Raw genomic sequence first — 12,782 nt, 5'->3', positions numbered from 1 at the left:
GATGAGAAATCACGCAACCGCGAGATATTGCGTTGTACAAGTTATGTGAAACTTGACTTTGTTTCGCTGCGCACGTTTATCGAAACGGGATTAGTTATGACACATAGCAGCGTCTTGGGTGTCTCTATACAAAGACGCCCGTCAGAGGAAGATGATTATTGCACTTTCTAGATCGGAAGTGAACTAATATTTCATACAGAGGCTGACCCATATCCCACGAGCTTCACGTTGACCGCAGTTCGTCAACTGAAAAAAGAAATAGTGAAAACTTATCGTACATCTATATCCAAACTGATTATCGATCCATGTGTATATGTTTCATACCGATTATCCCAATACATGTTAATTCGACAGCTGCAAAATCTTACTTTAAAAAATTGAATCGTATTATACAAAACTTATAGGGACGGCCTTCCAACCGAACAGGTTGGTCATGCCTAGGCCATCGCAAAACGTATTTAGAACGACCTATTTATGTTAGCTCAATTGCATAAATATAATTATAAGCTCTAAGATGGCGTTTAACTAGTGAATTTAGACGGAGATTTCAAGAAAATATTAAACTCGATATCTTGATAACTATCCCCTAGTAAGAATATAGTATTACACCTTAATAATTCTCAGCGAGTGACCTGACACACTGAGAAAGTTTCTCAAGCGGGTATTTAACAGTTCACCATAATTAATGTATTTCTCTAACAGTGATTAGATCTGCCACCTTGAAAACGCTTTCCGAGTAGGAATCACACCCGACATTTTGAGAGCTATCTTCGACAGGGAATCACACCCGACATATTGAGGAGACTACCTACCTGTGATTTTTCTCTGCCTTATTGAGAATGCTTCCTGACTTGTGATTAAACCCGACATATTAATAGAAATTTCTGACTGGGGAGCAAAAGCGAAATATTAAGAACACTACCTGACTGGGGATCTAACTAACATATTGAGAACGTAACCCAACTGGGGATCTAACCCGACATATAGCAATACTTCTCGACTGGTCATTGAGCTCGACATATTGAAAACGCTTCCTTACTGGATTATTAAAATTTGGCATTGTAAAGATTGCTTCCCGACTTGTGATAAAATCCGGCATATTATTTAGAACCCTTCCCGACTGGGGATCAAATCCGGCATATTAAGAACGCTTCCCGACTGGGGATCAAACCTTGAACTTTGAATCGCTTCCCGACCGGGATTCAAACCCGAAATATTGAGAACGCTTTCCGACCAGAAATCAAACCCGACATAATGAGAATCTTTCCCGGCCGGAAATAAAACCCAACATATTGAGAACGCTTGCCGAACGGGAATAAAACCCGACATAATTAGAACGCTACTGGGGATCAAACCCGAAATATTGAGAACGCTTTCCGACCAGAAATCAAACCCGACATAATGAGAATCTTTCCCGGCCGGAAATAAAACCCAACATATTGAGAACGCTTGCCGAACGGGAATAAAACCCGACATAATTAGAACGCTACTGGGGATCAAACCCGAAATATTGAGAACGCTACCCGACAGGGAATCAAGTCCGATATATTGAGAACGCTTCCCGACCGGGATTCAAACCCGACATATTGAGAACGCTTCCTGACCGGGAATTAAACCCGATATATTGGGAACGCTTTCATACTGGGGATCAAACTCGACATGTTATGAACGCTTCCCGACCGGGATTCAAACCCGAAATATTGGGAACGCTATCATTCTGGGGATGAAACCCGACATATTATGAACGCTTCCCAACCGGGATTCAAGCCCGACATATTGAGATCGTTTCCCGACTGGGATTCAAACCCTTAATATAGAGAACACTTCCCGACCGAGAATGAAACCGGCATATTGAGAACGCTATCATACTGGGGATAAAACCCACCATTTTGAAAACGTTGCTCGATCGGGATTCAAACAGGATATATTGAGATCGCTACCATACTGGGGTTCAAACCCGACTGCTTGAGAATTCTCCTCGGCTGGAGATAAAACTCACATATTGAGATAGCTATCCGACTGGGGATTAAACCCGACATATTGAGATTGCTCCCCGCTGTAGATCAAACTCAACATTTTGAGAACGCTTTAAAAGAGGTCATCAAACCCGACATTTTGAAAACGGTACCCGACTGTGGATCAAATCTTAGATTTTTAGAAGGCTACCTTACTATGGATCATTACCGACCTATTTGTATTGTGAACGCTCCACGACTGAGGATCAAACCCGACATAACGAGAACTCTACGATTTAACCGTCTTTGGATCACACGCGAAATATTGAGAACATTTCTCGAATCGGGACAATATGTTCATATGAATGTAATTTAAAACAGACAAAACATCAACTATGTCAAAATTAATTGCCACGCATTTTCACTTGTCCAAAAGTAATACACACAGTAATAAACCGAAAGTCACTGTTATACAATGCACATGCATGTACCTGTATGTATGTCATTTACGCATTTACCGCCATCAATAGTAACGCTATACATGTACATAGTAACAGTGTATTTGTCTTGTCAACAACGCTGGTGGAACAAAACTTCTGGCGTTCCCCGTCACTTAAACGGTGTAACTGTCAATGAGACAGGGTAATTGGTAATGATGGCCTACATGAATAACCAGATTGACGCCTAATATTGCCCCCATTATCGACTTGATGTGCGCTAGCATTAAAAAGTATAGCTGTAAACAAGTATTTCCGATGATGCCAATCAGGTAAAACATTTTTCAACAGCAATAATTCATGCATGTGTGGTTATACGGTAAGTGCCCAATGTTTGGAAGTGTTACATGTATTTTAAACAAAATTATGACAGAGGCGACATACTCCATACTACCACAATTCAAAATGGAAAGTAAGTTGGTTCCTTTTTTCATAGTTCCTTATTCCTTATTAAAGCTTAACATATTTGATGTAAGCTTTTTAAATAATAATAGTACAAACAAATTTACGTAAATCAAAACAAAATTCATATGGTACTTGATTTACTGTATGTATACGATATATGTGCATGGGTCTTCTGCGCGCGTTAAAACCAAACTGGCAGTTTCTTTTTTTGAATACTTACTTCATATCAACCAAACCTAAAATCTGAATTTGTGTACATGTATGTGATAAAAAATGCAAAATAGTACATATCAACATATTTGAGTTCATCTATACTCCACTTCCTTTTTCGCGCCTAAAAAGGAACAATAAACCAGTTCCTTACTCCAAAGGAGCGGCCGTTGGAGAACGAAAAGTTAATTTAAATGAATCATATATAACAATAAATAAATATGTTAAGTTTGAATACAGAATAATAAACTGTTCCGTATTTCTTATTTGAATAAGAAATAAGGAACTAGAGAATGTTAGTAAATAAACAAACTTATTTACCGTAATTTCAACATACTTTGGCACAGAATACGTTTATCTCACACCAAACAATGCTAACTCTACGCCAACCTTAACCACAATTGCAACTTCATCCGCTGCAAATTTGAAATGCAAACAGCATAACGTCATCAGTTTCATGTACTATGATCAAAACCAGGGTGCAGAATCAACGGGGTTTTCAGGGGTTTACACACGGACTGAAAAGAATGTAACCACACCTATTTGAACTTTATGTATGCTAATATATCAAGTTATTGAAAAGAGCAAACATTTTAAGTGCATAAAATACATTTTTCTTGCAGTTTGTTACTATACCTTAAAGTATAAGAATACATCCTTGAATGCGTCTGAAATCGGTGACAAAATTTCACGTTGCGTGAAGCATAACCGTGCAAGACACAAGGATTTTTTGAACAATAACACAGGCCTATTAAATAAAGAAATTCCGTTGTATTTTACATTTTACATTGTCATAACGACATAAGCAGCAAAAAAATCTGTCTTTTGAAATTCTTAAGAAAAATTGTTTTTAAAAAGTTCTTTGAAAACAGGACCGCTTACAAGTGTGTTCACATCCATTTACGTTTAATTGGGAGACCCACAAAGTCACGTGATCCTGCACCCTGAAAACTGAAGCAGCATGGAATGTGGGCACTCTTGTAAATTCCCACGTCTACGTAATGATTGACACTGTTCATAAGGAGAACGGCACACAGCTACTTTAGAGCACCGACTCTAAATACAACGTGGATCAAGGGAAAACAGAAAACCTATGTCATGATCTGGAACGAGGATGGTTCTGAAATTGCTAATGTTACGAACATCACACCTGCTGTGGTGAGCTTGTTGGTGGCGCTTTTAAGTAACGGTGGTAGATCTGATCCTGAGCTAAATGAAATCGTACTGGGAAATACGCGCATTCGCCGATTAATTTCGTAGTACGATTAACTAGGAAACTTAAATATCACGGGAATGTACTGAAATGTAACTAACTTGTTTAGTTTTTTAAGCACAATATCTATGAAATATGCCGTTTCTTTAATATCATTTGTTGTGTATAGAAATTTATATATTATTGTAGCAATTTATATATAGTAATTTTGCACACATATATACTTAATCGAGTATTATCCCCGTTGCCTATTGATTTGTTGTATATGAGTTGTTTAACCTTGTGTTATTGCAATCAGTGTAAATTTAAACAATTGCCGACCGTCGCTTTACCCAAAGACCTATAAGATATGTTCTTTGGCTTTACCAAAGGTATGATCTAAATCAAAATATGTTTCAAAATTGTATGCAGATATTTAAACCTACGGAATTTTATGGATAATGCGTGTTATGACCCCGAGATTTCTGTTCAGTACAGCAATTTGTTGTGTAAAAAAACAAAGGTTTCGTTGCTGATTGAAATGTATTCTTTTAATTGCCTTACGCGTTATTTACTTAAATACATAAATTATGTTTTTATTAATTCATGTGTAATGCATAAATTGTAGAGACAAACTTTTTTATTTTCGTTAATTGAAATCCACACATTTCAGATTATAACTTCATTGTTGGAATTGCATACACAGTCAACATTCATAAGCTCGATTGAACATTCATTTGCGTCAGGTCCAATTTAAGCGATCAGTCTCGAACCGATAGGCGAATGATTTGTTTTCAATAGCAAACAATAACAGTCATGGTTGTCATTTTTACAAAAAGCCATATTATGCCCCCGAACTTGCGCTATCGCGACAAATAATGAAACCACGTAAGTCGCTGACGCACATAGAGGAGAGGTGCCAAAAAAAGCATATTATTATGGATTTTGTTTTCATTCATACCTGATTTAATCTCATTTTTCATAATAAAAACTAGATATATTGGCGCATTGATATAAATTATATGTCGTGTGAGTTGTTTACGTCCATGTAATAATATCGGATGTGGACACTAATGTTTTTGCTTATCAATTTGGTAACAACTGAATTCTGAATTCCAAAGTACGTTACTTATAAAGGCTGAATATTTAACAATATTTTATAATACTACATGCAAGCCGAACATGTTACAATTGAATGCCGTGTGTGTATCAACTCTTTGTGTAGTACGCGTTTCTATATACAGTGTGCGCAATTTCAAATGAAAAATAGCAACCGTATGACTTGAGAATGTTTTAACAATAAAGTAAAGAAAAACAATGTTCACTAATCAAATATATCAAATTGCAACCCTACTGCTGTGATTTTTTTTACTATTTTATACTAATAATGGTCAACTACCGTACCGACAAAATAGAAGGTATGTTTGAGTACAGCACTTCCTATAAGTGTAAATGCCTATGTAAATACAATTATTGAAACAGTTTTTGCACGTAAAATGAGCTGTCAACATTTGTCAATATAAATTAATTATAAAGTCACCAGTCTGAAACAAGGGGCGTGTCTCAATCCATTGCCACTTCGGTTAAAATGAATGGGTTAAAAGCTACCATCAACACCCTTGAAGTTATTGCACTATGAATGCGATTTGAGTATATTTCGATTTTAGAGGTTTTTACAAGTTTGCAAATATAAACATCCCAAATGCTCACCTGTATAGTAAACATGCTTCTTAGTGATGCAAATTTTAATTGTATGGTTCAATCATAGCAAAAAGTACACCTCGATCGATTTAAAAATTAAAGAAATCGGTAAGATTTATTTGCCATCAACATAAGGCAAATCAATGTTTTTTATGTGTAACGATTGACAGCTAAATATGTATCCTTCGTGGGTTATCTTGTAATGCTACGGTATACTGGTGTTACAGTATTTGCGCATCCATTAAAAAGTATCACAATACTTCAATTCAACTGTAACAATCAACGAAATATGCGTCGAGGCGTTTAAAAAGTTATAAATTTATATTGAAGAAATATTAATCAAACAACCATTAAATGGCAGATACCTCTATCCAGGGCCGTACGCAATAATTTTTGACTGGGGTGCCCAACCGAGGACGAAGCGGGAGGGATGCACCCTCCCAAATATATTTGTTTAGTTTGGAACTTTTCAAAGCATATTTTAATTCTAAAACAAACTTTTGTGATACAAATTTATGTTTATAACAAGTAAATCAGCACCAATGTTTTAAGGTTAAGATTTTACAAATATATTATGTAAACGAAGAAGGAACGCAAACTTTGAAAATCAAAATCCTTTATTGAGAAATGTATCATAAAGTATGACTTACATCAAACCATAATAGTGTTTTCGTCTACAATTTCCAAGCTCTTCAAAAGTTTTAAGAAAAAAAATGCCTGTCATCTGCACATTTTAACTTTCAACGTCATCAACACAGATATTTACCAACGCAAACGTCTATAACTCCCATCCAACATTTGTTCTATAATAATCGTTTTTCGGAGGTTTGTACGCAAGCTTTAAGATATTGAGCTGAATTATGGTATGTGAGTCTAACAACATGACCTACAAATGAAGTGTGAAATCCGACCCGGTCCATTGATTTTTGCTTTAGTTATGGGCATTGGACTTAATTGTTTTCTCTATAATAACCGTTTTCCAGAGTTTTTTTACGCAACTTTTTGAGATATTGAGCTGATTTGTATGCCCCCCCCCCCTTGTAGGTTGGCATATAGCAGTCTGTCCTTCATCTGTCCAGCATTTCATTTTCCATGTGAAGTTATTGATCTGATATGGTGTGTGAATCTACCTATATGACTTACAGCTGAGGTATGAATTTCATTACGGCCCATTGAATTTAAGTTATGGGCCTTGGACTTACAATGTAGACAAACAAACTAACTGGTTCGAATTTATGACTCTTATACATATCACCTCTCTCACTGCCTCCAACATTATTTGTTTTTCACATATTATTTACGTCAGCAATTATCAGACATATGCCCCCCTTTATCAGTTGCTTCAATTCGCTGCTACTCTTTCCTTTGCCGATCGAAAGTTACATCAACCATGGATCGATAAAGCATTAAGGATCATAAGGCGTAATTGGCCGATCGGGGATTTGTGTACGACGCGATCAGAAAACATTGCCTATGGACCTATATCTACTGGCGAGTAAATTAGCGCTAATCCTATGGATTATCCGAATCCCTTTGATTATCGGGGGCTATGAAGCACATCTGCTGTTTTATATTGAGGGAAAGCGTACTGTGGGCTCTTTTAGGAGAGAAAAAAGGCAAAACTTTCCAACTCGACAGCCAGCCCGGGGGGGGGGGGGGGCCAGGGGCTGGATACGGGCCTGTATTATCAAGCCTTAGTTTTTGTCGTTACGTTATTTGGAAAGAATCGGGTTACCGAATATATCCGAATTGTTTTCATGCTTGACTAAAGCGGCTTTGACTTAGATGCGACATTGACTATCATCTTTCATTTAAGTATCGCTCTATTAACATCACAGAATGTATCTAATTAACCCGTTTTTTTACGGATAATACATCGTGGATAGTTTGATGAGTAATATCAGGTTACGGTAATGGTGTTTTGTCAATTGTTTAATTATTATTACACTGATTTTTTAAATAAGATTTTTGTGATGGGACAATAATTGGCGATGCTTCCATGCACCGTCACATGCTCTAGTTAAAACAAAAACAAGATACTAATTGATGTATTACGCATCTACTTTCGTTCTTATTTATAGCTTACATAAGAATCGAACGAAACTCTGTGTGCATGTTATAAACGATTAATAAAGCGCATTGATGGAAAATGTCAAACAATGGTATGGTGAGATCGTATTTATTTTTTTAAATTTATTTTGTTGAAATCTGGTATGAATTTGAGATAAATCAAAATGAATATAGAAATTAATATGGATGAAACGAACGACACAAGATACAGAATAATTAAGCGTGTCATTCTCACGGGTGGCTTAAAAAAACGCGTGTCTTTGTGCGGATGAAAACAGTTGGGGCGTGGAAATAAACATAGAATACCGACAATAAAGATTCAACAGCAGATTAACACACAAACAAAGACGTTCTAACGCAGACCCGAACATGAGAATTAACTTTGAAATAATTGTGAATGGATTATCCGATACTTGTACAACTGCGATGTAAATGGAATTGATATTTGCGAAGGAGTAACTGTGAATAGTCTAACGTTACAAACAGCCCGACAATTTGACAAATAACACTAACTACAAAGGCAATTTTATGGATCATAAATCTTAAAAGCGGCGGATCAAAGTGCATTAAAAATGTTATGACGAATTTTTATATTCACACTTTCGTATTGGAAAACTACAAAAGGTTTATTGGTAACTCGTATGCGATTAAGGTATTATTATAACAATTTTATACGCTGATGCTCATTTTATGAAAGGGAACGGTTTTTTTCACACGGAGCAAAGCAGTTAAAATAATTGAAAAGGACGTGTATTTATAAAGCGATTAAACGTGTATTCCTCCTTATATTTATTTAGCGAAACATACGATGTATAGTATGACAATGTGTGTGTGTGTTCACAATAAATTGGTACAATTGTAACCCATTGTTCAGGACATAAAGACCAGGTATAGAACTTCGATGATTACGTCAGTGTACAGCGAGACAAAAAACAAGCACCTTAGTTCTCTTCAGATGATCGTCAAGAGCGGTCTTATTGTTTTTCATAAATTAGTGCTCACATTCCTTAAATTGTTTGAACGGGACTTTATTTTATAATTTAGTGTTTGATCGGTGTGATTTATACATCAGTTAATCAAGGATTAGTCGCACTTAAAAGGTAAACTTCAAAAGCGCATATTAGGATCAGTACCAAGTTGAGCGCGTTTATCAAATAACAAAGAAATAAACTTTAAGATGCTGGCGAACACGCTTAATGTGGCGTAGAATTCATATATTGCTTGAATGTATAATTGATGACACATATTTTTTTATGATACCAAATATTTTTGGATAATCGTAAACAAACCGGGAAATTATTGGAATAAAAGTGAGTTATAACATAAAAAGTTTAGATTAAATCAGGGTTACTTTAATTATCAAATTGCTTTACGGAAATGGCTGACGGACAGACCGGCGATCTTATAGAAGAAAGTGGGAACGCTTATAAGTGTAGGGTCACTCTGCTTGTGCCACCGAATAAGATGGAATCTCTCGACAGTGTTATAGGCTCTTTAATTGACTGGGTGGATCCCTCGAGGCAGATAGTTGACGTAGAGGAAAAGATTCCTGGTGAGCATTTGTACAACGATGGAATTGCTAAGCGTGACATTACTGGCCGCCTCGTAACGCCCGCCATTAGCATTATGCTGTTTGCAAAGGAATCTGGTGAGATGAGTGTTAGTGACCTACAGCGTGCTTTACTTATGCCTCCATGGCAGTTTCACCATAAAGTAGAATTGCAGAACAGAAATGCACCAAACAAACCTGTAGCAAAACAGGAATTCTTCCGACTCGCCAACGACTTGCCGCTGTTTGCTGCTTGCCCTGTTCTTACAAACACTGAACACTTACGAATCAACTTGTACGTCCATAACTATCCAGAAATGGTGGACTTCTACCGAACTATCACTGAAACGGAGATCGAAACAAGCAAACCGGAATTCTGCATCTTTGAGTTGTACCGGCAGCCTGGTCTTGATATACAACTGTCACTCAAACATTCGCCGTATATTTGTCCTGTGCCGGTTGAATCAGCTTATATAAGTTTTAATGTCAAAAGCATAAATGCTATCAAAGTTGCAACGCACAATGCAAAAATTGACATCGTTGGCGACAATGTCTACACAACGCACGACCCGGACGGAAACCTTGTCATTTTATACGAAAATAATCAAAATACGCAAGAACTGCACTGCGATCTCGTCAATACGGTGAGCAACCAAACTCTTCCGGATACCACTGAATGTATAAACTGCATCGAAAATGAAGATGGCAGGAGTCAGCGAAGCTTAGCAGGAAGTCACGATTCCGGCCATTTTTCTGATAATGAAGGCAAAATAACGCGGGGACGAGAAATTGGTAATATTATTACTAGCAAAACTATGAGCAATTCCGCAGCTGCGGAGTCGAAACGTGAGAAAAGTGAAGGTTACGCAAGCTCTGACAGCGGCTCCAGTTATACCCCTGTTGGAAACAGGCATGCCACGTATAGACAACGTGGTGATGGCTCGAAGACTGGTGGATATAGTATGTTAAATAAGGTGACGAAGCTACGAGACAAGTGGGGTGCAGTCGACGGATTGAACGGAACGTCAAATTGCATTTCGGATGGCACAGAAGTTCGTTTGGTTGACAACGGAACAATCAAAAGAACTGAATATCATTCGACTAATGGCGTTCGTAAATTAGTTAGAAGTAAATATATGAACACCGTGACCATTAAGCATTCGACCGTGTATATATGAGTACCATGGGGCCATATGATATTAAAATAGTGTTGTGTTTGTAAACGTATTTTAGCATAGCGGACAGTATTTATGTGTGCAAATTAAACATATGTTTACAGTGTCACTATAATTCGTTCAAATCTATTTATCTAATAAATTCTACTAATAACATAATTATTATACCAGGTGAACATTCTCATTTGCAAAGTCTATATTTAATATATGTGTTTTCAATTAACTAATAGTCGTAATTATTAAATTAAAATGCTATGAACGTTACACACGTTGAAGATAGATTATCGATGGAAAACAATACAAAAGCATCATAATTTTCGCTATTGCGATTTATGATTGTCAATAACAGTATACATATTTTCCACATTTTTCTTAGGAGCGTTTGTTGGCTTCTTTGAATAATAATGCATACGTTCCTTTCTTAAATCATTGACAATTTGTTTAAATTGTAATTTAACAAACAACTATAAAAGCTATTCAAAATACAAGCAAGTTTTTTCCATAAATACTATCGTTATATTCTCCAACATTTAATTTTGTTTTCACGACATTGTAATTAAACTATCTACTTCACAGTACTGCTTTAATTAATCCTAAAAAAGATAGCGTCTTTTTTAAATATAGTAAACCCAAACACACGTTATAAATCATCTAGAAAGTCGTCCTATTTAGATGATACTGTTCGTTAACATCAACTTTATATGTAAACCTAATTACGGAAGCGTTTAAATACAAAACAAACTTTGTGATACCCTATACATTTGTCCTGGTATGACGTCCTCATTTAATGAAATCCGAGACCACGGCCTGTAGTGGAACAGAAGCGAATACAAATTATGCAATCTATATGGAAATAAGAGTATTAAAGCAATACTCACTAAACATTTATTTTATATGAAGAATATGACCCATATCATCATATAAGTGTACGGTGAGATGTTTTCGATTAACACTGCTTAATTGAATTTTTCATGAAAAAAAACAACACATTCAGCGCAAACTCCTTGTACATTTTCGCGACTTAGACGAAATCATCAAGGGCTATATTTCAAAGGCTTATGTGCAAACGTTTAATCTCAGTATTACTTAATGGAAATATTAAAGCTGAACATACTTGACATGTAGAAAAATACATTTTGACCAATATCTCTGTGTTTCGATATTATGTGCCAGAGTAAATGGAACAAACCATAACTATAATCTGAACGTGAAAGTAGGCAGGACATAGTTTCAAGTGTAAAAAAGAGCCGTACAAAAAATAACAACAATTTTATGAACAAGCAGTATAATGAAATTCGAATTTTATCAAATTTACGAAAATATCAAATTTATTTTATTTTACAATAATGCAACATCGCCATACATGAAAACAATGTTACAGCTCACCATATAACAGAATTTAAGACCTGCGTCTACTTATTGCTGTAGCTGAATCCAAGTATAGTCATTATTTTTCAAATTGTAATTCACACGGCTTTATACAACAACCAATTAAAATGCTATCGGAACACTCTATGTTTATTATTGGACAAAATCGGTATTTATGAATAAAAGCACACTGGACGGGACAGAAAATATGTTATACAAAACGAGTGTAATATAATAAATTGAACTATACTACATTATTTTGCATACCAATTTATTCGTCTGAATGACCATCGTCTGATATATACGTTCGACTGTTTCACCACTCTTCATCCAATGGCAATTACGAGTACTCTTCGCCCGCAATTATTTGAACGCTCAGAGAAGTAAATAACTAGATAGTTATCTATGTCTCTGATAGCTCTTAGTGTTTGCACTTTCAGGGAGTGGGATTACACATCCGTATGCAGGTGACAATAACTTCATGACGTCACCCTATTATTATATAGAGAATGTCGGGGTTTTCATAACAGAATACATGCTAATAAATGTCAACCATGCACGCATTTTATAATGACATGTTTATTAAAATAACTCGGCTTTAATAGACACACGTTTTGAACATATACGTTACACGAAGGCACATCGTGATGTTTAAGTCTC

At 36.1% G+C, this 12,782-nt stretch overlaps 1 protein-coding gene across 1 annotated transcript; it reads left to right on the top strand.

Annotated features, from left to right (window-relative positions):
• Positions 1 to 9,407: 9,407 nt before the first annotated feature.
• LOC127840590 (protein FAM124A-like) lies at positions 9,408 to 10,757 on the top strand. The gene has a single exon (XM_052369032.1). The coding sequence runs from the start codon at positions 9,408 to 9,410 to the stop codon at positions 10,755 to 10,757; it is 1,350 nt and encodes a 449-aa protein (XP_052224992.1).
• Positions 10,758 to 12,782: the final 2,025 nt, after the last annotated feature.

Source organism: Dreissena polymorpha, chromosome 1 (genome assembly GCF_020536995.1).
Source record: "Dreissena polymorpha isolate Duluth1 chromosome 1, UMN_Dpol_1.0, whole genome shotgun sequence".
Classification (NCBI taxonomy): domain Eukaryota; kingdom Metazoa; phylum Mollusca; class Bivalvia; order Myida; family Dreissenidae; genus Dreissena; species Dreissena polymorpha.
Note: the sequence above shows the minus strand (reverse complement) of the source record. Positions and strands in the feature narration are given on the sequence as shown.

Coding starts and splice junctions, on each gene's coding strand:
- LOC127840590 (XM_052369032.1), top strand. CDS start 9,408: ATGGCTGACGGACAGACCGGCGATCTTATAGAAGAAAGTGGGAACGCT.